The following is a 23,653-nucleotide window of genomic DNA, read 5'->3' on the forward strand; positions in this document are numbered from 1 at the left end:
GTGGTTATTGAATCAGCCAGTGGTCAATGTGTCAGGAAGTGTTCAATGTATCAGCCAGTGGTCATAGTTTCAGCCAGTGATCAGTGAATTAGTAAGTGGTCAGTGCATTAATCATATGGTCAATGTCTCAGCCAGTGTTCAATGTATCAGCCAGTGATCAGTGTATCACCCAGAGGTCATTGAATCAACCAGTGGCATATGTATCAGCCAGTGGTCAATGTATCAGCCAGTGATCAATGTATCAGCCAGTGATCAATGTATCAGCCAGTACTCAATATTGCAGGCAGTGATCAATGTGTCAGCCAGTGATCAATGTATCAGCCAGAATTTAAATGTATCAACCAGTAGTCAATGTATCAGTCAGTGATCAATGTGTCAGCCAGTGGTCAATGTATCAGGCAATGGTCAATGTGTCAACCAGTGGTCATTGTATCAGTCAGTCGTCAATGTAACTGCCAGTAGTCAATGTATCAGCCAGTACTCAATATATCAGGCAGTTGTCAATGTATCAGCCAGTGGTCAATGTGTCAGCAAGTGGTTAATGTACCAGGAAGTGGTCATTCAATCAGCCAGTGGTCAATGTATCAGCCAGTGGTCAATGTATCAGCCAGTACTCAATATATCAGGCAGTGATCAATGTGTCAGCCAGTGATCAATGTATCAGCCAGTAGTCAATGTATCAGTCAGTGGTCAAAGTGTCAGCCAATAGTCAATGTATCAGGCAGTGGTCAATGTATCAGCCAGTACTCAATATATCAGGCAGTTGTCAATGTATCAGCCAGTGGTCAATGTGTCAGCAAGTGGTTAATGTATCAGGTAGTGGTCATTGAATCATCCAGTGGTCAATGTATCAGCCAGTGGTCAATGTATCAGCCAGTGGTCAATGCATCAGCCAGTGGTCAATGTGTCAGCCAGTGGTTAATGTGTCAGCTAGTGATCAATGTGTCAGCCAGTGGTCAATGTGTCAGCCAGTGGTCATTGTTTCAGCCACTGGTCATTGTTTCAGCCAGTTGTCAATGTTTCAGCCAGTGATCAGAGAATTATTCAGTGGTCAACGTATCAGCCAGTGGTCAATGTATCAGCCAGTGGTTATTGTTTCAGCCAGTGGTCAATGTGTCCGCCAGTGGTCAATGTGTCAGCCAGTGGTCAACGTGTCAGCCAGTGGTCATTATTTCAGCGAGTGGTCAATGTTTCAGCCAATGATCAATGTATCAGTTAGTGGTCATGGAATCAGCCAGTAGTCAATGTGTCAGCTAGTGGTCAATGTGTCAGCCAGTGGTCAATGTATCAGACAATGGTCAATGTGTCAGCCAGTGGTCACTGTGTCAGCAAGTGGTCAATGTATTTGCCAGTGGTCAATATGTCAGCCAGAGGCCAATGTATCAGAGAGTGGTCATTGAATCAGCCAGAGGTCAATGTGTCAGTCAGTGGTCAATGAATCAGCGAGAGGTCAGTGTTACTGCTAGTGGTCAATGTATCAGCCAGTGGTCAAAATATCAGCCAGGGGTAATTGTTTCAGCCAGTGGTCATTGTTTCAGCCAGTTGTCAATTTGTCACCCAGTGATCAGTGAATTAGTCAATGCTCAATGTATCAACCAGTGATCAATATATCAGCCAGTGGTCAATGTGTCAGCCAGTTTTCAATGAATCAGCGAGTGGTCAGTGTTTGAACCAGTAGTCAATGTATCACCCAGTGGTCATTGTTTCAGCCAGTGATCAGAGCATTAGTCAGTGGTCAACGTATCAGCCAGTGGTCAATGTATCGGCCAGTGGTCATTGTTTAAGCCAGTGGTTAATATGTCAGCCAGTGGTCATTGTTTCAGTTAGTGGACAATGTATCAGCCGGTGGTCAGTGTATCAGTCAGTAGTCAATATATCAGCCAGTAGTCAATGTATCATCAAGTGGTCAATGTCAGCCAGTGGTCAATATATCAGGAATTGGTCAATGTATCAGCCAGTAATCAGTGTTTCAACCGGTGGTCAATGTATCAGCCAGTGGTCATTGTTTCAGCCACTGGATATTGTTTCAGTCAGTGGTCAATGTTTCAGCTAGTAGTCAGTGTTTCAGCCAGTGTCAGTGTGTATCAGCCAGTGGTCAATGTATCAGTCTGTGGTCATTGAATCAGTCAGTGGTCAATGTATCAGCAAGAAGTCAATGTATCAGTCAGTTGTAATGTATCAGTCAGTGGTTATTGAATCAGCCAGTGGTCAATGTGTCAGGAAGTGTTCAATGTATCAGCCAGTGGTCATTGTTTCAGCCAGTGATCAGTAAATTAGTAAGTGGTCAGTGCATTAGTCATATGGTCAATGTCTCAGCCAGTGTTCAATGTATCAGCCAGTGATCAATGTATCACCCACAGGTCATTGAATCAACCAGTGGCATATGTATCAGCCAGTGGTCAATGTATCAGCCTGTGATCAATGTATCAGCCAGTACTCAATACTGCAGGCAGTGGTCAATGTGTCAGCCAGTGATCAATGTATCAGCCATAATTTAAATGTATCAACCAGTAGTCAATGTATCAGTCAGTGATCAATGTGTCAGCTAGTGGTCAATGTATCAGGCAGTGGTCAATGTGTCAACCAGTGGTCATTGTATCAGTCAGTCGTCAATGTAACTGCCAGTAGTCAATGTATCAGCCAGTACTCAATATATCAGGCAGTTGTCAATGTATCAGCCAGTGGTCAATGTGTCAGCAAGTGGTTAATGTACCAGGTAGTGGTCATTCAATCAGCCAGTGGTCAATGTATCAGCCAGTAGTCAATGTATCAGCCAGTACTCAATATATCAAGCATTGGTCAATGTGTCAGCCAGTGATCAATGTATCAGCAAGATGTGAATGTATCAGCCAGTAGTCAATGTATCAGTCAGTGGTCAAAGTGTCAGCCAATAGTCAATGTATCAGGCAGTGGTCAGTGTGTCAACCAATGGTAATGTATCAGCCAGTAGTCAATGTATCAGCCAGTGGTCAATGTGTCAGCAAATGGTTAATGTATCAGGTAGTGGTCATTGAATCATCCAGTGGTCAATGTATCAGCCAGTGGTCAATGTATCAGCCAGTGGTCAATGCATCAGCCAGTGGTCAATGTGTCAGCCAGTGGTTAATGTGTCAGCTAGTGGTCAATGTGTCAGCCAGTGGTCAATGTGTCAGCCAGTGGTCATTGTTTCAGCCACTGGTCATTGTTTCAGCTAGTTGTCAATGTTTCAGCCAGTGATCAGAGAATTATTCAGTGGTCAACGTATCAGCCAGTGGTCAATGTATCAGCCAGTGGTTATTGTTTCAGCCAGTGGTCAATGTGTCAGCCAGTGGTCATTGTTTCAGTCAGTGGTGAATGTTTCAGCAAGGGGGTCAATGTATCAGCCAGTGGTCAATGTATCAGCCAGTGGTCAATGTGTCAGCCAGTGGTCAATGTATCCGCCAGTTGTCAATATATCAGGCAGTGGTTAATGTATCAGTCAGTGGTCAATGAATCAGCCAGTGGTCATTGTGTCAGCAAGTGCTCAACGTATCAGTCAGTGGTAATGTATCAGTCAGTGGTTATTGAATCAGCCAGTGGTCAATGTATCAGCCAGTGGTCATTGTTTCAGCCAGTGATGAGTGAACTACTAAATGTTCAGTGCATAAGTCATATGGTCAATGTCTCAGCCAGTGCTCAATGTATCAGCCAGTGATCAATGTATCACCCAGTGGTCATTGAATCAACCAGTGGCATATGTATCAGCCAGTGGTCAATGTATCAGCCAGTGATCAATGTATCAGCCAGTACTCAATATATCAAGCAGTGGTCAATGTGTCAGCCAATGATCAATGTATCAGCCAGTTGTCAATGTATCAACCAGTAGTCAATGAATCAGTCAGTGATCAATGTGTCAGCCAGTGGTCAGTGTATCAGGCAGTGGTCAATGTGTCAACCAGTGGTCATTGTATCAGTCAGTAGTCAATGTAACTTCCAGTAGTGAATGTATCAGCCAGTACTCAGTATATCAGGCAGTTGTCAATGTATCAGCCAGTGGTCAATGTGTAAGCAAGTGGTTAATGTATCAGGTAGTTGTCATTGAATCAGCCAGTGGTCAATGTATCAGCCAGTGGTCATTGTTTCAGCCAGTGATCAGTGAACTACTAAATGGTCAGTGCATTAGTCATATGGTCAATGTCTGAGCCAGTGCTCAATGTATCAGCCAATGATCAATGTATCACCCAGTGGTCATTGAATCAACCAGTGGCATATGTATCAGCCAGTGGTCAATGTATCAGCCAGTGATCAATGTATCAGCCAGTACTCAATATATCAGGCAGTGGTCAATGTGTCAGCCAGGGATCAATGTATCAGCCAGTTGTCAATGTATCAACCAGTAGTCAGTGAATCAGTCAGTGATCAATGTGTCAGCCAGTGGTCAGTGTATCAGGCAGTGGTCAATGTGTCAACCAGTGGTCATTGTATCAGTCAGTAGTCAATGTAACTTCCAGTAGTGAATGTATCAGCCAGTACTCAGTATATCAGGCAGTTGTCAATGTATCAGCCAGTGGTCAATGTGTTAGCCAGTGGTTAATGTATCAGGTAGTGGTCATTGAATCAGCCAGTGGTCAATGTATCAGCCAAAACTCAATATATCAAGCAGTGGTCAATGTGTCAGCCAGTGATCAATGTATAAGCCAGTTGTCAATGTATCATCCAGGTGTCAATGTATCAGTCAGTGGTCAAAGTGTCAGCCAGTGGTCAATGTATCTGGCAGTGGTCAGTGTGTCAACCAATGGTCAATGTATCAGCCAATGTATCAGTGGTCAATGTATCTGGCAGTGGTCAGTGTGTCAACCAATGGTCAATGTATCAGCCAGAAGTCAATGTATCAGCCAGTAGTCAATGAATCAACAAGTGGTCATTATTTCAGACAGTGCGCAATGTTTCAGCCAGTGATAAGTGTATCAGCCAGTTGGCATTATATCAGTCAGTAGTCACTGTATCAGCCAGTGGTCGATGTGTCAGCCAGTGGTCAATGTATCAGTCAGTGGTCAATGTATCAGCCAGTGGTCATTGAATCAGCCAGTGGTCAATGTGTCAGCCAGTGGTTAATGTGTCAGCCAGTGGTCAATGTGTCAGCCAGTGGTCATTGTTTCAGCCACTGGTCATTGTTTCATCCAGTTGTCAATGTTTCAGCCAGTGATCAGAGAATTAGTGAGTGGTCAACGTATCAGCCAGTGGTCAATGTATCAGCCAGTGGTTATTGTTTCAGCAAGTGGTCAATGTGTCAGCCAATGGTCATTGTTTCAGTCAGTAGTGAATGTTTCAGCAAGGGGGTCAATGTGTCAGCCAGTGGTCAATGTATCAGCCAGTCGTCAATGTGTCAGCCAGTGGTCATTGAAACAGCCAGTGGTCAATGTATCAACAAGAAGTCAATGTATCAGACAGTGGTCATTGTTTCAGTCAGTGATCAGATAACTACTAAATGGTCAGCGCATTAGTCATATGGTCAATGTCTCAGCCAGTGCTCAATGTATCACCCAGTGGTCATTGAATAAACCAGTGGCATATGTATCAGCCAGTGGTCAATGTATCAGCCAGAACTCAATATATCAATTAGTGGTCAATGTGTCAGCCAGTGATCAATGTATCAGCCAGTTGTCAATGTATCAGCCAGTAGTCAATGTATCAGTCAGTAGTCAAAGTGTCAGCCAGTGGTCAATGTATCAGGCAGTGGTCAATGAGTCAACCAATGGTCAATGTATCAGCCAGTAGTCAATGTATCAGCCAGTAGTCAATGAATCAACAAGTGGTCATTATTTCAGACAGTGCACAATGTTTCAGCCAGTGATCAGTGTATCAGCCAGTTGGCATTGTATCAGTCAGTAGTCACTGTATCAGCCAGAGGTCAATGTGTCAGCAAGTGGTTAATGTATCAGGTAGTGGTCATTGAATCATCCAGTGGTCAATGTATCAGCCAGTGGTCAATGTATCAGCCAGTGGTCATTGAATCAGCCAGTGGTCAATGTGTCAGCCAGTGGTTAATGTGTCAGCTAGTGGTCAATGTGTCAGCCAGTGGTCAATGTATCAGCCAGTGGTCATTGTTTCAGCCACTGGTCATTGTTTCAGCCAGTTGTCAATGTTTCAGCCAGTGATCAGAGAATTAGTCAGTGGTCAACGTATCAGCCAGTGGTCAATGTATCAGCCAGTGGTTATTGTTTCAGCCAGTGGTCAATGTGTCAGCCAGTGGTAATTGTTTCAGTCAGTGGTGAATGTTTCAGCAAGGGGGTCAATATATCAGCCAGTGGTCAATGTATCAGCAAGTGGTCAATGTGTCAGCCAGTGGTCAATGTATCAGCCAGTCGTCAATGTGTCAGCCAGTGGAAATTGAATCAGCCAGTGGTCAATGTATCAGCAAGAAGTCAATGTATCAGACAGTGGTTAATGTATCAGTCAGTGGTCAATGAATCAGCCAGTAGTCAAAGTGTCAGCAAGTGGTCAATGTATTAGTCAGTGGTAATTTATCATTCAGTGGTTATTGAATCAGCCAGTGGTCAATGTGTCAGCAAGTGGTCAATGTATCAGCCAGTGGTCATTGTTTCAGCCAGTGATCAGTGAACTACTAAATGGTTAGTGCATTAGTCATATGGTCAATGTCTCAGCCAGTGCTCAATGTATCAGCCAGTGATCAATGTAACACACAGTGGTCATTGAATCAACCAGTGGCATATGTATCAGCCAGTGGTCAATGTATCAGCCAGAACTCAATATATCAGACAGTGGTCAATGTGTCAGCCAGTTGTCAATGTATCAGCCAGTAGTCAATGTATCAGTCAGTGGTCAAAGTGTCAGCCAGTGGTCAATGTATCAGGCAGTGGTCAGTGTGTCAACCAATGGTCAATGTATCAGTCAGTAGTCATTGTATCAGCAAGTGGTCACTGTGTCAGCAAGTGGTTAATGTATCAGATAGTGGTCATTGAATCATCCAGTGGTCAATGTATCAGCCAGTGGTCAATGTATCAGCCAGTGGTCAATGTATCAGCAAGTGGTCATTGAATCAGCCAGTGGTCAATGTGTCAGCCAGTGGTTAATGTGTCAGCTAGTGGTAAATGTGTCAGCCAGTGGTCACTGTTTCAGCCACTGGTCATTGTTTCAGCCAGTTGTCAATGTTTCAGCCAGTGATCAGAGAATTAGTCAGTGGTCAAGGTATCAGCCAGTGGTCAATGTATAAGCCAGTGGTTATTGTTTCAGCCAGTGGTCAATGTGTCAGCCAGTGGTCATTGTTTCAGTCAGTGGACATTGTTTCAGCAAGGGGGTCAATGTATCAGCCAGTGGTCAATGTATCAGCAAGTGGTCAATGTGTCAGCCAGTTGTCAATGTATCAGCCAGTGGTCAATATGTCAGCTAGTGTTCATTGTTTCAGCCAGTGGTCAATGTTTCAGCCAGTGGTTAATGAATCAGTCAGTGGTCATTGAATCAGCCAGTGGTCAATGTGTCAGCAAGTGGTCAATGTATCAGTCAGTGGTCAATGTATCAGCCAGAGGTCAATGTATCAGCCAGTGGTCAATGTGTCAGCAAGTGGTCAATTTATCAGCCAGTGGTTAATGTATCAGCCAGTGGTCAATGTGTCAGCCAGTGATCAGTGAATTAGTCAGCACTCCATGTATCAAACAGGGGTCAATATATAATCCAGTGGGTAATGTGTCAGCCAGTTATCAATGTATCAGCCAGTAGTCGATGTATCAGTCAGTGGTCAATGTATCAGCCAGTGTTGAATGTATCAGGTAGTGGTCAATGTGTCAACCAATGGTCAATGTATCAGCCAGTAGTCAATGTATCAACCAGTGGTCATATTTTCAGACAGGCACAATATTTCAGCCAGTGATCAGTGTATCAGCCAGTTGGCATTGTATCAGCCAGTGGTCATTGAATCAACCAGTGGTCAAAATGTCAGCCAGGGGTTAATGTGTCAGCCAGTGGTCAATGTTTCAGGCACGAGTAATTGTGATCTGAGAATTAGTCAGTGGTCAACTTATCAGCCAGTGGTCAATGTACCAGACAGTGGTTATTGTTTCACCCTGTGGTCAATGTGTCAGCCAGTGGTCATTGTTTCAGTCAGTGGTCAATGTTTCAGCAAAGGGGGTCAATGTATCAGCCAGTAGTTAATGTACCAACCAGTGGTCATTATTTCAGGCAATGCACAATGTTTCAGCCAGTGATCAGTGTATCAGCCAGTTGGCATTGTATCAGCCAGTGGTCAATGTATCAGCCAGTGGTCATTGAATCAGCCAGTGGTCAATGTGTCAGCCAGGGGTTAATGTGTCAGCCACTGGTCAATGTGTCAGCCAGTGGTCAATGTGTCAGCCAGTGGTCAATGTATCATCCAATGGTTATTGTTTTAGCCAGTGAACAATGTATCAGTCAGTTGTCATTGAATCAGCCAATGGCCAATGGGTCCGCCAGAGGTTAATGTGTCACCCAGTGGTCAATGTGTCAGCCAGTGGTCAATGTGTCAGCCAGTGGTCGATGTGTCAGCCAGTGGTCAATGTTTCTGTCAGTGGTCATTGAATCAGCCAGTGGTCAATGTGTCAGCAAGTGGTCAATGTAACAGCCAGTGGTCAATGTATCAGCCAGTGGTCAAGGTATCAGTTAATGGTCATTGTTTCAGCAAGTGGTCAATGTGCCAGCAAATGGTCAATTTATCAGCCAGTGGTCAATGTATCAGTCAGTGGTCAGTTTATCAGCCAGTGGTCAATGTATCAGCCAGTGGTCAATGTGTCAATCAGTGGTCAATGAATCAGCGAGTGATCAATGTTTCAGCCAGTAGTCATTGTTTCAGCCAGTGGACAATGTGTCAGCAAGTGGTAAATGAATCAGCGAATGGTCAGTGTTTCAACCTGTTGTGAAAGTATCAGCCAGTGGTCTTAGTTTCAGCCACTGGTTATTGTTTCAGCCAGTGGTCAATGTTTCATCCAGTGATCAGAGCATTAATCAGTGGTCAACGTATCAGCCAGTGGTCAATGTATCACCCAGTGGTCATTGTTTCGGCCAGTGGTCAATGTGTCAACCAGTGGTCATTGTTTAAGTCAGTGGTCAATGTATCAGCCGGTGGTCAGTGTATCAGTCTGTAGTCTATATATCAGCCAGTGGTCAATGTGTTAGCCAGTGGTCAATATATCACCTAGTAGTCAATGTATCATCAAGTGATCAATGCATCATTAAGTGGTCAATGTATCAGCCAGTAGTCAATGTATCAGGCAGTGGTCAATGTATCAGCCAGTAATCAATGTATCAGCCAGTGGTCATTGTATCAGCCAGTGATTAATGTGTCACCCAGTGGTCAATGTATCAACCAGTGGTCAATGTGTCAGCCAGTGGTCATTGAATCAGCCAGTGGTCAATGTATACAAGAAGTCAATGTATCAGCCCGTGGTAAATGTATCAATCAGTTGTCATTGTATCAGTCAGTGGTCAATGAATCAGACAGTGGTCGATGTATCAACCAGTAGTTAATGAATCAGCCAGTGGTCAATGAATCAGCCAGTGGTCAATGTATTAGGCAGTGGTCAGTGTGTCAGCCAGTGGTCAATATATCAGTCTGTTGTCAATGTATCAGCCAGTGGTCAATGTATCAGCCAGTAGTCAATATATTAGGCAGTGGTCAGTGTGTCAGCCAGTGGTCAATATATCAGCCAGTAGTCAATGTATTAGGCAGTGGTCAGTGTGTCAGCCAGTGGTCAATGTATCAGCGAGTGATCTATGCGTTAGCCAGTGGTCATATTTTCAGCAAATGGTTCATGAACCAGCCAGTAGTAAATGTCAGTGTCCACTGTGTCAGTCGGGGTCCACTGTGTCAATCTGCGTCCACTGTGTCAGTCAGCGTCCACTGTGTCAGTAAGCGTCCACTGTGTCAGTAAGCGTCCACTGTGTCAGTCAGCGTCCACTGTGTCAATCTGCGTCCACTGTGTCAGTCAGCGTCCACTGTGTCAGTAAGCGTCCACTGTGTCAGTCAGCGTCCACTGTGTCAATCTGCGTCCACTGTGTCAATCTGCGTTCACTGTGTCAGTCAGCGTCCACTGTGTCGGTCTGCGTCTACTGTGTCAGTCAACTTCCACTGTGTAAATCTGCGTCCACTGTGTCAGTCGGCGTCCACTGTTTCAATCTGCGTCCACTGTGTCAGTCAGCGTCCACTGAGTTAATCTGCGTCTACTGTGTCAGTCATCTTCCACTGTGTCAGTCAGCGTCCACTGTGTCAATCTTCGTCCACTGTGTCAGTCAGCGTCCACTGTGTCAATCTGCGTCCACTGTGTCAATCAGCGTGCATTGCGTCAGTCAGCGTCAACTGTGTCAATCTGCGTCCACTGTGTCAATCTGCGTCCACTGTGTCAGTCAGCGTCCACTGTGTCAATCAGCGTCTACGGTGTCAATCAGCATCTACTGTGTCAGTCATCTTCCACTATGTCAGCGTCCACTGTGTCAATCTGCGTCCACTGTGTCAGTCAGCGTCCACTATGTAAATCTGAGTCCATTGTGTCAATCAGCGTGCATTGTGTCAGTCAGCGTCCACTGTGTCAGTAAGCGTCCACTGTGTCAGTAAGCGTCCACTGTGTCAACCTGCGTCCACTGTGTCAATCAGCGTGCATTGTGTCAGTCAGCGTCCACTGTGTCAGTAAGCGTCCACTGTGTCAGTAAGCGTCCACTGTGTCAGTCTGCGTCCACTGTGTCAATCTGCGTTCACTGTGTCAGTCAGCGTCCACTGTGTCAGTAAGCGTCCACTGTGTCAGTCAGCGTCCACTGTGTCAATCTGCGTCCACTGTGTCAATCTACGTCCACTGTGTCAGTCAGCGTCCACTGTGTCAATCTGCGTCCACTGTGTCAGTCAGCGTCCACTGAGTCAATCTGCGTCCACTGTGTCAATCAGCGTGCATTGTGTCAGTCAGCGTCCACTGAGTTAATTTGGGTCTACTGTGTCAATCAGCGTCCACTGTGTCAATCTGCGTCCACTGTGTCAATCAACGTGCATTGCGTCAGTCAGCGTCCACTGTGTCAATCTGCGTCCATTGTGTCAGTCAGCGTCCACTGTGTCAATCTGCGTCCACTGTGTCAATCAGCGTGAATTGTGTCAGCCAGCGTCCACTGTGGCAGTCAGCGTCCACTGTGTCAATCTGCGTCCACTGTGCCAATCAGCGTCCACTGTGTCAGTCAGCGTCCACTGTGTCAAACTGCGTCCACTGTGTCAGTCAGCGTCCACTGTGTCAATGTGCGTCCACTGTGTCAATCAGCGTGCATTGTGTCAGTCAGCGTCCACTGTGTCAGTCAGCGTCCACTGTGTCAGTCAGCGTCCACTGTGTCATTTAGCGTCAACTGTGTCAATCAGCGTCCATTGCGTCAACCAGCTTCCACTATGTCAGTCAGCGTCCACTGTGTCAGTCAGCGTCCACTGTGTCAATCAGCGTCCACTGTGTCAGTCAGCGTCCACTGTGTCAGTCATCTTCAATTGTGTCAGTCAGCATCCAATATGTCAATCTGCGTCCATTGCGTCAATCAGCGTCCACTATGTCAGTCAGCGTCCACTGTATCAGTCAGCGTCCACTGTGTCAGTCAGCGTCCACTGTGTCGGTCAGCGTCCACTGTGTCAGTCAGCGTCCACTGTGTCAGTCATCTTCCACTGTGTCAGTAAACGTCCACTGAGTCAGTCAGCGTCCACTGTGTCAGTCAGCATCCACTGTGTCAGTCATCTTCCACTGTGCCAGTCAGCGTCCACTGTGTCATTCTGCGTCCACTGTGTCAGTCAGCGTCCACTGTGTCATTCTGCGTCCACTGTGTTAGTCAGCGTCCACTGTGTCAATCAGCGTGAAATGTGTCAGTCAGCGTCCACTGTGTCAGCGTCCACTGTGTCAGCGTCCACTGTGTCTATCAGCGTCCACTGTGTCAGTCTGCGTCCATTGTCTCAGTCAGTATCCATCGTGTCATTCTGCGTCCATTGTCTCAGTCAGCGTCCATTTTGCCAGTCAGCGTCCACTGTGTCACTCAGCGTCCACTGTGTCAGTCAGCGTCCACTATGTCAATATGCGTCCACTGTGTCATTCAGCGTTAATTGTGTCAATCAGCGTCCACTGTGTCAGTAGCGTCCAGTGTGTCAGTCAGCGCCCACTGTGTCAATATGCGTCCACTGTGTCAGTCAGCGTCCACTGTGTCAGTCAGCGTCCACTGTGTCAATCTGCGTCCACTGTGTCAGTCTGCGTCCACTGTGTCAATCAGCGTCCACTGTGTCAATCAGCGTCCACTGTGTCAGTCAGCGTCCATTGTGTCAATCAGCGTCCACTGTGTCAGTCAGCATTCACTGTGTCAGTCAGCGTCCATTGTGTCAGTCAGCGTCCACTGTGTCAGTCAGCGCCCACTTTGTCAGTCAGCGTCCACTGTGTCAGTCAGCGTCCATTGTGTCAGTCTGCGTCCATTGTGTCAGTCAACGTCCATTGTGTCAGTCAGCGTCCACTGTGTCAGTCTGCGTCCACTGTCTCAGCTAGCGTCCAATGTCTCAGTCAGCGTCCATTGTGTCAGTCAGCGTCCATTTTGTCAGTCTGCGTCCACTGTGTCAGTCAGCGTCCACTGTGTCAATCAGCGTCTATTGTGTCAGTCAGCGTCCACTGTCAGTCAGCGTCCACTCTGTCAGTCAGCGTCGTCTGTGTCAATCTGAGTCCTCTTTGTCAGTGTCCATTGTGTCAGTCAGCGTCCACTGTGTCAATCAGCGTCCACTGTGTCAGTCAGCGTCCACTGTGTCAATTTACGTCCATTGTGTCCGTCAGCGTCCACTGTGTCAGTCAGCGTCCATTGTGTCAATCAGCGTCCACTATGTCAGTCAGCGTCCACTGTATCAGTCAGCGTCCATTGTGTCAGTCAGCGTCCATTGTGTCAGTCAGCGTCCACTGTGTCAGTCAACGTCCACTGTGTCAGTCAGCGTCTATTGTGTCAGTCAGCGTCCACTGTGTCAGTTAGCGTCTATTGTGTCAGTCAGCGTCCATTGTGTCAGTCAGCGTCCATTGTGTCAATCAGCGTCCACTGTGTCAGTCAGCTTCCAGTGTGTCAGTCAGCGTCCAATGTGTCATTCAGCGCCCATTGTGTCAGTCAGCGTCCACTGTGTCAGTCAGCGTCCACTGTGTCAGTCAGCGTCCACTGTGTCAGTCAGCGTCCACTATGTCAATCTGAGTCCTCTCTGTCAGTGTCCATTGTGTCAGTCAGCGTCCACTGTGTCAATCAACGTCCACTATGTCACTCAGCGTCCACTGTGTCAATCTGCGCCCACTGTGTAAATCTGAGTCCTCTTTGTCAGTCAGCGTCCACTATGTCAATCTGAGTCCTCTCTGTCAGTGTCCATTGTGTCAGTCAGCGTCCACTGTGTCAATCTGCGTCCACTGTGTCAGTCAGCGTCCACTGTGTCAGTCAGCGTCCACTGTGTCAATCTGCGTCCATTGTGTCAGTCAGCGTCCACTGTGTCAGTCAGCGTCCATTGTGTCAACCAGCGTCCACTGTGTCAGTCAGCGTCCACTGTGTCAGTCAGCGTCCATTGTGTCAGTCAGCGTCCATTGTGTCAGTCAGCGCCCACTGTGTCAGTCAGCGTCCATTGCTTCAGTCAGCGTCCTCTGTGTCAGTCAGCGTCCATTGTGTCAATCAGCGTCCACTGTGTCAGTCAGCGTCCACTGTGTCAGTCAGCGTCTATTTTGTCAGACAGCGTCCATTCTGTTGTTCAGCATCCACTGTGTCAGTCAGCGTTCACTGTGTCAGTCAGCGTCCATTGTGTCAATCAGCGTCCACTGTGTCAGTCAGCGTTCACTGTGTCAATCAGCGTCCACTGTGTCAATCAGCGTCCACTGTGTCAGTCAGCGTTCACTGTGTCAGTCAGCGTCCATTGTGTCAATCAGCGTCCACTGTGTCAGTCAGCGTCCACTGTGTCAATCAGCGTCCACTCTGTCAGTGTGCGTCCATTGCGTCAATAAGCGTCCACTGTGTCAATCAGCGTCCACTGTGTCAATCAGCGTCTACTGTGTCAGTCAGCGTGCACTGTGTCAATCAGCGTCCACTGTATCAGTCAGCGTCCACTGTGTCAGTCAGCATCCATTGTGTCATTTAGTGTTCACTGTGTCAGTCAGCGTCCACTGTGTCATTTAGTGTTCACTGTGTCAGTCAGCGTCCACTGTGTCATTTAGTGTTCACTGTGTCAGTCAGCGTCCACTGTGTCATTTAGTGTTCACTGTGTCAGTCAGCGTGCAATGTGTCAATCAGCGTCCACTGTATCAGTCAGCGTCCACTGTGTCAGTCAGCGTCCACTGTGTCATTTAGTGTTCACTGTGTCAGTCAGCGTTCTTTGTGTCAATCAGCGTCCACTGTGTCAATCAGCGTCCACTGTGTCAATCAGCGTCCACTGTGTCAATCAGTGTTCACTGTATCAATCAGCGTCCATTGTGTCAGTCAGCGTCCACTGTATCAGTCAGCGTTCTTTGTGTCAATCAGCGTCCACTATGTCAATCAGTGTTCACTGTATCAATCAGCGTCCATTGTGTCAGTCAGCGTCCATTGTGTCAATCAGCGTCCATTGTGTCAATCAGCGTCCACTGTGTCAGTCAGCGTCCACTGTATCTGTCAGCGTTCTTTGTGTCAATCAGCGTCCACTATGTCAATCAGTGTTCACTGTATCAATCAGCGTCCATTGTGTCAGTCAGCGTCCATTGTGTCAATCAGCGTCCACTGTGTCAATCAGCGTCCACTGTGTCAGTCAGCGTTCACTGTGTCAGTCAGCGTCCATTGTGTCAATCTGCGTCCACTGTGTCAATCAGCGTCCACTGTGTCAGTCAGCGTCCATTGTGTCAATCAGCGTCCACTCTGTCAGTGTGCGTCCATTGCGTCAATAAGCGTCCACTGTGTCAATCAACGTCCACTCTGTCAGTGTGTGTCCATTGTGTCAGTCAGCGTCCACTGCATCAGTCAGCGTCCACTGTGTCAGTCAGCGTCCATTGTGTCATTTAGTGTTCACTGTGTCAGTCAGCGTCCACTGTGTCATTTAGTGTTCACTGTGTCAGTCAGCGTCCACTGTGTCATTTAGTGTTCACTGTGTCAGTCAGCGTCCACTGTGTCATTTAGTGTTCACTGTGTCAGTCAGCGTGCACTGTGTCAATCAGCGTCTACTGTATCAGTCAGCGTCCACTGTGTCAGTCAGCGTCCACTGTGTCATTTAGTGTTCACTGTGTCAGTCAGCGTTCTTTGTGTCAATCAGCGTCCACTGTGTCAATCAGCGTCCACTGTGTCAATCAGCGTCCACTGTGTCAATCAGTGTTCACTGTATCAATCAGCGTCCATTGTGTCAGTCAGCGTCCACTGTATCAGTCAGCGTTCTTTGTGTCAATCAGCGTCCACTATGTCAATCAGTGTTCACTGTATCAATCAGTGTCCATTGTGTCAGTCAGCGTCCATTGTGTCAATCAGCGTCCATTGTGTCAATCAGCGTCCACTGTGTCAGTCAGCGTCCACTGTATCAGTCAGCGTTCTTTGTGTCAATCAGCGTCCACTATGTCAATCAGTGTTCACTGTATCAATCAGCGTCCATTGTGTCAGTCAGCGTCCATTGTGTCAATCAGCGTCCATTGTGTCAATCAGCGTCCACTGTGTCAGTCAGCGTCCACTGTATCAGTCAGGGTCCACTGTGTCAGTCAGCGTCCATTGTGTCAATCAGCGTCCATTGTGTCAATCAGCGTCCACTGTGTCAGTCAGCGTCCACTGTGTCAATCTGCGCCCATTGTGTCAGTCAGCGTGCACTGTGTCAATCAGCGTCCACTGTATCAGTCAGCGTCCACTGTTAGTCATCGTTCACTGTGTCAATCAGCTTCCACTGTGTCAGTCAGCGTCCACTGTCAGTCAACGTCCACTGTGTCAGTCAGCGTCCACTGTCAATCAGCGTCCACTGTGTCAGTCAGCGTCCACTGTCAATCAACGTCCACTGTGTCAGTCAGCGTCCACTGTCAATCAGCGTCCCCTGTGTCAGTCAGCGTCCACTGTCAATCAGCGCCCACTGTGTCAGTCAGCGTCCACTGTCAGTTAGCGTCCACTGCGTCAGTCAGCGTCTAATAAGGTGGCTGACGTAACGAAGTTGTATCTTCGTTAAATTCGTATTTGTAATATTATTTCCTAGCAGACGTGGCCACACATTTACAGTGCTAACTAATATACATTTTCTTCTGTCCTCCATGGACAGGGTGAGAGATCTGTTAAACATATAGTTCAGTGATTTACCGCACAATCAATCACAGAATTTGATTGTAGTGTTTTTAAAATGCTAATTTAACCAACATTCATAAATAGACAAGTATTCAGCGTGTATATTCAGTATACTGACGTGACGTGTATGAGTGCGGGATGACGTCGGGTCTTGTGCTGGGAGCTGACCTTCATTTTCACAAAGTACTATTTGTTTATATATTATTCCTCTCTATCATTACACTATAAAAAGTATGGAGAAGTATGCAGAGAATAAGTCGCAATAACGCGTATGAAACAAATGACCCAACCCACAACAACCCGTTGGTTGACAGATGTGAGGCGGGACCAAAGAACCACAGCTCAACCCCCGCCAATCACAAGTAGGTGAACACACCCGTGAGAGTAGCGACGTCCCGGTCTACTGTGCTCACTTGTCAACTCGTGACAAAAATGCAATATATCAAGCAACTCGGGCGTTGCTTGATATATTGTATCGGTGGACCTGTATAGGTCTGGCGTCATGCAGGTCCGCGTTCAGTCCTCGAGCGTCCAACTGGTTGGACGCCATTCCTCTTCCCCCGTCCCATCCCAAATCCTTATACTGACCTCTTCCAAGTGCTATAACGTCGTAATGGCTTGGTGCTTTCCCCCTGATCATTTCTTCCCTCCCCCCATAGTGAGGAGACATATTAACCCATTTTAACATAGTTTCTCCTCGGTCTGTATTAACAAAGCTCGTGTGTGGCTGAGTGCAGAATTCTAAATCACTCTGCCACTACCAGAGTGAATGACCTTTAATTGTGTAAAGACAAATATAACTTGAGAAAGTGCAAGATACAAGTGGTGTAGAGAATGTGTTTGTTTGCTGTGATGCAGCCAGTGGAGCTCATCCTCCACTGGCGTCGCGCGCCTCCCACTCTCTCTCTCTCTCTCTCTCAAGTGACTCTTCAACACACCACTCACTCGGGAGGCCGTAATGTATTCTCACACAAACATATAATTGAGGCGACGGGTCGTTGGAGCAGAGCACCAGGAGACGAGGTTGTGGAGACTTTCCCTGGTAATTTTGTGTGTGGGGGGTGGGGGAGGAGGAGGGAGGGAAGTGTCATTATAGCAGTGTAGGTGCTGCGTCAAGCAGAGTGAGTGCTGCGTCAAGCAGTGTGGGTGCTGCGTCAAGCAGAGTAAGTGCTGCGTCAAGCAGAGTGAGTGCTGCGTCAAGCAGTGTGTGTGTGAGTGTGTGGAGAAAGTGTCTAGACAGCTCTCTCTTCCTCCTGTTCCCCGTCGTATGTCTTAGTGTCAACATAAAACAATTTTTTACTTTGTTATGTCCAGTGGTTATCGCTAGGAAAAAAATATTGGTTTTTAGTGAGGAAATGTTTACAATGAATGGCAGGTTCATCTTTAGCATCTTCAATGATTTGTGATTTTGTTGTTCGGGTGCCCTTGATAGGTCACTCTAAGGTGATGGGTCCGATGTTTCGTTCCCTTCCTAATTCTGGGCTACAGAACTCACTGCTAGTCATGAGTTGCTGGCACAGTGAGTGACATGAGTCAGGGCTCAGTAAACAAGTGGTTCAGTAGTACACATCTTCTGGGTACACAGCAGCTCTCATGGCTCGCAACTGATTACAATCAACCTGTAAGTCCTCCTCTAAGGAGGCAGACGACTGAGAACTGGAGTCTTAACTCACCCAGCCAGAACTCTCTGTCGAAGTCGCCGAAGCCGACCTTGTAGTCGTCCCAGCCCCGCATGAAGTTCTCATGAGGCTCCACGTCGTCCCTCACCTACTGCCCCGGGGCGTCGCCGGCGGCCACGTCAAGAAACAAGCCAACATACCCCAGACGAAGACACAAGAAAGCCAAATGTATAATGCTGCAATTAAACAATTTGAAGTATATTTTTTATATACCACCTTTTTCATTGCCTGAAATGCTGTAATTGTATCCCAAAGTATCTGAAAATCTACTTCTGCAGTGAAACCAAAGGTATAGTTTTGTTCCAGAGGAATAAGTATTTATTACATATTAGACAGGGGTTCTCTCTCTCCCTCCCACCAACCTATTATTTTTCCCTCCCATTCTCTCTCCTTCCCCCGCTCTCTCTCTCTCTCTCTCTCTCTCTCTCTCTCTCTCTCTCTCTCTCTCTCTCTCTCTCTCTCTCTCTCTCTCTCTCTCTCTCTCTCTCTCTCTCTCTCTCTCTCTCTCTCTCTCTCTCTCTCTCTCTCTCTCTCTCTCTCTCTCTCTATCTGAACATGAGTATACGCGCCCAGCAAACAATATTTTTCCTATGGTTACTTGGAAACAACGACATTGTGGTTACATTGTGTGCATGAGCATCTGAAAATATGTTGAAAACTGTGGGAACCAAAGCCCCATTCAGACTTCATAGGAGTCGTTATAGTCGTCGCAATAAGAGCCGATCCTACCTCACAAGGGGCACTTGGGTCTCTCCCTCTCTTCCCCTATGACACTCCCCCATACAATTACAAATCGCCATGAAAAGTTCCGTGAAGCTAACTGCAAGCGTCTGGTCTCCCACCTAACAGACAAACACACACACAAGCAGACATTCTAGTGTTTAGATATATAGAGTAAGGGCATATAAAGCCTCCTGAAGTGAGTTAGAAAGACTGACCTGGAAGATTGTCCAGCCGCCACCCTCACTCTGGAGGTCACAGAAGATCTTCCAGGGACCCTGGACTAGATTTGGCGGGTGGATGAGGTAGATGCCACTCTCGGTGGCTCCCTGCGTCTCCTGGATGTTCTGGCAACTCGAACCCACGTGGAAGGATTCTGTGTGAAGACCTACGCGTTACATCCTGAGCCACACTCAGAGGAGGACGGCTCACCCTGAGGCACACCCTGAGGGGAACGAAACACCCTGAAGTGGGCGACACACTGAATAAGGCGTCATACATTGATTTCTATCCGCACAGAAGTTAGTAGTGTATCCTATCTACTGTACCTCTATACTGTCCTAACATATGTCTAATTCAAGGGTCTAAACGGTTTCTGTTAATAGGCTCTATACCTTTTACTGTGGCGATATAATTATTATATAGCTGGGAGTCACTGCCAACACAACACTGTCAGTTCAGCATGCTGCGCGGACTCCTTGAATATTGAGTGAACGAACGCTTTAAGCATGATACGCATTGACATAGTTTACGTTATTCCGAACCCGGGTAGTCGAGGCCCAAGCTGTCTACAGGTCGTCGTCGTCTATCTTATCTACAGACCGTCGTCGTCTATCCTATCTACAGACCGTCGTCGTCTATCCTATCTACAGACCGTCGTCGTCTATCCTATCTACAGACCGTCGTCGTCTATCCTATGTACAGACCGTCGTCGTCTATCCCATTCACTGGCCGTCGTTGTCCATTCGAGCCATGGGCTGTCGTCGCCCCCATATCAACAACATATTTTACGTCAGCATTCCAGTGTTGGAAGTAAAGTAATCACTGCGCTCTCTAAAATGGTTGAAGTCGACCGTTTGAGAAAGTCTTCGGTGTAAAGAAGCTGTTAAACCCGTTGTTTTGCCGCGGTAATTACTTCAAACAAGAAAGCGTTGACGGCGGGGTTTTGGGGAAAATTATTATAGTTAAGGAGTCATTGAGCGCAGTGGGAGCTATTCCTGTCAATAACGGTGTCGTTGAACCCGGCTCTTGGAGAAAGTCGTCTATCACCGCATCAGCGCGCCCACATCACCGGCGGTAAACAAGTCCCAGCAAACAAGACGTCCCACTGCCAGAGGAACCCAGCGACAGCTGGTCCGCGCGCCAGGATTGACAGAGCTGTTTCGTGTCCACTTGCAGTGGACTCGTGTCCACTCTTACGTTCATCATGGCGGTGATGCCTCGAGTTATAGAACAGTTTACGAGTTCCAAAGAGCTAACAGGCGCACATAGCAATAACAATCTTAGGTTGATAAGAACCCCGTAACCCTGTGAAAAATACCTGTTTCCATTGATTGATGAGATTGATGAAGATTAAGCCACCCGAGAGGTAGCACGGGCATGAATAGTCCATAAGCCTGTTTCAAGACGATCTGCCCATTTACGGGCTATTCATGCCCATGCCACCTCTTGGGTGGCTTAATCTTCATCAATCAATCAATCATTCTGCCCATGCTGGCAGTCGTACTGTTGCTGCTCTTACTGCTGGGGCTTCCTCTCGCGGTGGACGATGATTGACCACCAGGAGGCAACACGTGGAGACGGGTCTATAACACAGTTGTCTGGGGCAGCCCAGTGGAGTACTGGCTGGCGCTCCCTGAACCGCTGCCCTTGGCCTGCAGGTGGCCTCCAGCCGCGGCCATGGCACCTCGCCTTCACCTTACTCTTGACCCGTGGTGTTGACCCGTGGTGTTGACCCGTGGTGTTGACCTGTGGTGTTGACCCGTGGTGTTGACCCGTGGTGTTGACCCGTGGTGTTGACCCGTGGTGTTGACCCGTGGTGTTGACCCGTGGTGTTGACCCGTGGTGTTGACCCGTGGTGTTGACCTGTGGTGTTGACCCGTGGTGTTGACCCGTGGTGTTGACCCGTGGTGTTGACCTGTGGTGTTGACCCGTGGTGTTGACCCGTGGTGTTGACCCGTGGTGTTGACCCGTTGTGTTGACTCGTGGTGTTGACCCGTTGTGTTGACCTGTGGTGTTGACCCGTGGTGTTGACCCGTGGTGTTGACCCGTGGTGTTGACCCGTGGTGTTGACCCGTGGTGTTGACTCGTGGTGTTGACCCGTGGTGTTGACTCGAGACCTTGGTCCAGCTCATAGTCACCTTGTTGGAGGCTGTGATAACCTTTTACAAGGCTCACGTATAACTGATTACCTCAGCCGCGTAACTTGGCCCTAAATAGCCAAGTCAAGAATACCCAAGATGCGCATGTTGGGTATTCTTGTGCACTGAAGAATTAACCGTAGCTGTTGACTGGCCAGATACAGGAATTATCAAGGCAGACTAGGCAAGTGTAGGAGTAATCAGGCAGACTGATCAAATACACGAATAATCGAGGCAAATGTTTTAAAGTGTACTACCGGGGGGGGGGGGTGGAGGGAACCGGTGTTGCCCTGTACGTGTCTCCCCATTCACTCTTTATCCGTCTCTATATTATTCTCGTTCTCTTCTCTCTGTCTGTCTCTCTCGTTTTTTTAGCAGGAAATTTATGTTAATTTTCCTGAGATCAATGAATAATGGTAAACTGTGATAAAAAAAATGGAAATGTCTGCTTGCAAGATATTTAGCTGTGTAGCAGGCGGGCAGTGCTAAACAACGTCGTGGGTATCTTAATGTGACTCTGGCACGCTGTTCCTTTTTTAATTCTGGCGGCTCCGACCAGCCTATATTCATCCCGTACCCCAGACCATTCCTTCTGTTAATTTAGGTAACGCCAGCCCCAAGCTCCTGGCCTCCAGCTGTGGACACACCAACAGACAATGTCTCGTATAGGTATAGATGTAGTCAAGTACTCGCCAGAGTTCTCTGGTGGTCAGCACACTAACTGCACCACAACCGACGCCACGTCATGAATACTGACCGGGACTACACATACTATACTCGGGCTACTGCAAACCTGCCGAATTCGTCGCAATCTCAACCCAGATTATCACAAAATACCCACGTATTTACATCCATTACCGCGACAACATGATTTCAGCTAAAGCAATCAGAGCCACTGGCAGGGAGATAGCAGAGCCAACCCAAGGTATTTTGTGATATCCATCAACCAGGACTATCATGTCGGAACATAACTAGAACGTAATTTCGACCAATCCACAGCCAGCAGGACCAAACTAGAACTAACCCAAGGCATGTGATTTCTAACACCCAGTACTAGCCAATCCATTATACTTTAATTCAATCACCCATGCCTACCTAAAACTATCCAGGCTTATCTATGATTAACATGTTTGTGTGGATATTTTCTTCCTACTGGGAGGGTATGGTGCATGTTACTAAGTCGGTGTGTCCGCTCATAGGATACGGGACGGTGCGAAATAAACAGAACCTTCTGGGCACATTTTAATACACAATGCAGACGACGAGTCACAGTAACGTGACTGAAGATGTGATGACCAGACCGCACACCAGAAGATGAAGAGACGACGACGTCTCGGTCCGTCCTGGACCGTTTTCAAGTCGATTATTATAATGGTCCAGGGCGGACCGAAACGTCGTCGGCTCTTCATCTTTAATGCAAAAGATCAACAATGCACTCAACGCGGCACTTACTGGTAAAGTCTAATATAGCTCTGGTCCTGAGGCCGGAGGAGTTGGTGGGTGTGTGAGCCTCTTGGAGGACGTGCCGGCCAGGGCGACGAAGCTGCGTCGGTCCTCCAGCGTCCACGTCGCCTACAGTCTCCTGCAGGAGTCCGTCGGCCTCCCCCTGGGATAGGATGAAAGTTTGGATGGAAATTATGAGTAATGAGACTCGTTGTGGTGGGAGATCATGAGTAATGAGATTATATGAGTAATGGGATTCGTTGTGGTGAGAGGGGGAGCGGATGATTCGGATGGGTGGATGGTGCAGACTGGGCTGTGCCGAGCCCAGACGTTACACTATACATGCCGCCCAACCGTCCGTCCACAGCCCCTCTTGTAACAGGTGTTAATGATAAAGAAACGAAGTGTAAACTATGTGGTATGTTAAGGTCTCACACCCTCACCCATTATATTCTTGATTGTCCGCTGATTAATGTATAGGTTCGATGTATTGGGTTCGTATCCTGGCCGGGGAGGATTTACTGGGCGCAATTCCTTAACTGTAACCTCTGTTTAACGCAACAGTAAAATGTGTACTTGGATGAAAAAACTATTCTTCGCGGCAGGGGATCGTATTCCAGGGACCATAGGATTAAGGACTTGCCCGAAACGCTACGCGTACTAGTGGCTGTACAAGAATGTTATTTATTTATTATTTATTTATTTATTTATTTATTTATGCATATACAAGAATGTACATAAGGAATGTGAGGATACAAATATGGTAATTACAGTCTTGTAAAGCCACTAGCACGCGCAGCGTTTCGGGCATGTCCTTAATCTAAGAAAATTTTAAGGAGGTAAATACTTGCAAAATTATAGACAAAAAATGATAACAGATTACATGAAATGAAAAAAAGATGAGAGAAAATTGTAGGTACAGTATATTAAAGCACATAGGTAGCTAAGATTGATTGCAATGACAGCTTGAATGGTAGTTGACAAAAAAATTGGTAGGCATAATACAGCAGAAACAATATAAGATTGGTTGCAATGACAGCTTGAATGGTAGTTGACAAAAATTGGTAGTCACAATACAGCATATGGCTAGCACATAAAAGAAGACAGCAATGAACACAATGATAAGGTTGTTTGAAATTACATAAAAATTAGGAGATTGGGTAACACTAGGTACAGAGCAAATTTAAAGCTCAGTGTAGGAAACTAAGAAGATGAAGTTAGGTA

The 23,653-nt window shown here is 47.1% G+C and overlaps 1 protein-coding gene across 1 annotated transcript in view; it reads right to left on the reverse strand.

Annotated features, from left to right (window-relative positions):
- The window catches only part of LOC123758835 (microfibril-associated glycoprotein 4), a 68,215-nt gene that overhangs the window by 35,367 nt on the left and 9,195 nt on the right, over positions 1-23,653 (reverse strand). The window contains exons 2-4 of the mRNA XM_069329523.1: positions 22,439-22,592; positions 18,845-19,002; positions 17,901-17,994 (exon numbers count right to left, since the gene is read on the reverse strand). Of these exons, the coding sequence (XP_069185624.1) occupies positions 17,901-17,994; positions 18,845-19,002; positions 22,439-22,592 (406 nt within the window). The remainder of the gene's footprint in view (positions 1-17,900; positions 17,995-18,844; positions 19,003-22,438; positions 22,593-23,653) is intronic.

Source organism: Procambarus clarkii, chromosome 22 (genome assembly GCF_040958095.1).
Source record: "Procambarus clarkii isolate CNS0578487 chromosome 22, FALCON_Pclarkii_2.0, whole genome shotgun sequence".
Taxonomy (NCBI): Eukaryota; Metazoa; Arthropoda; class Malacostraca; order Decapoda; family Cambaridae; genus Procambarus; species Procambarus clarkii.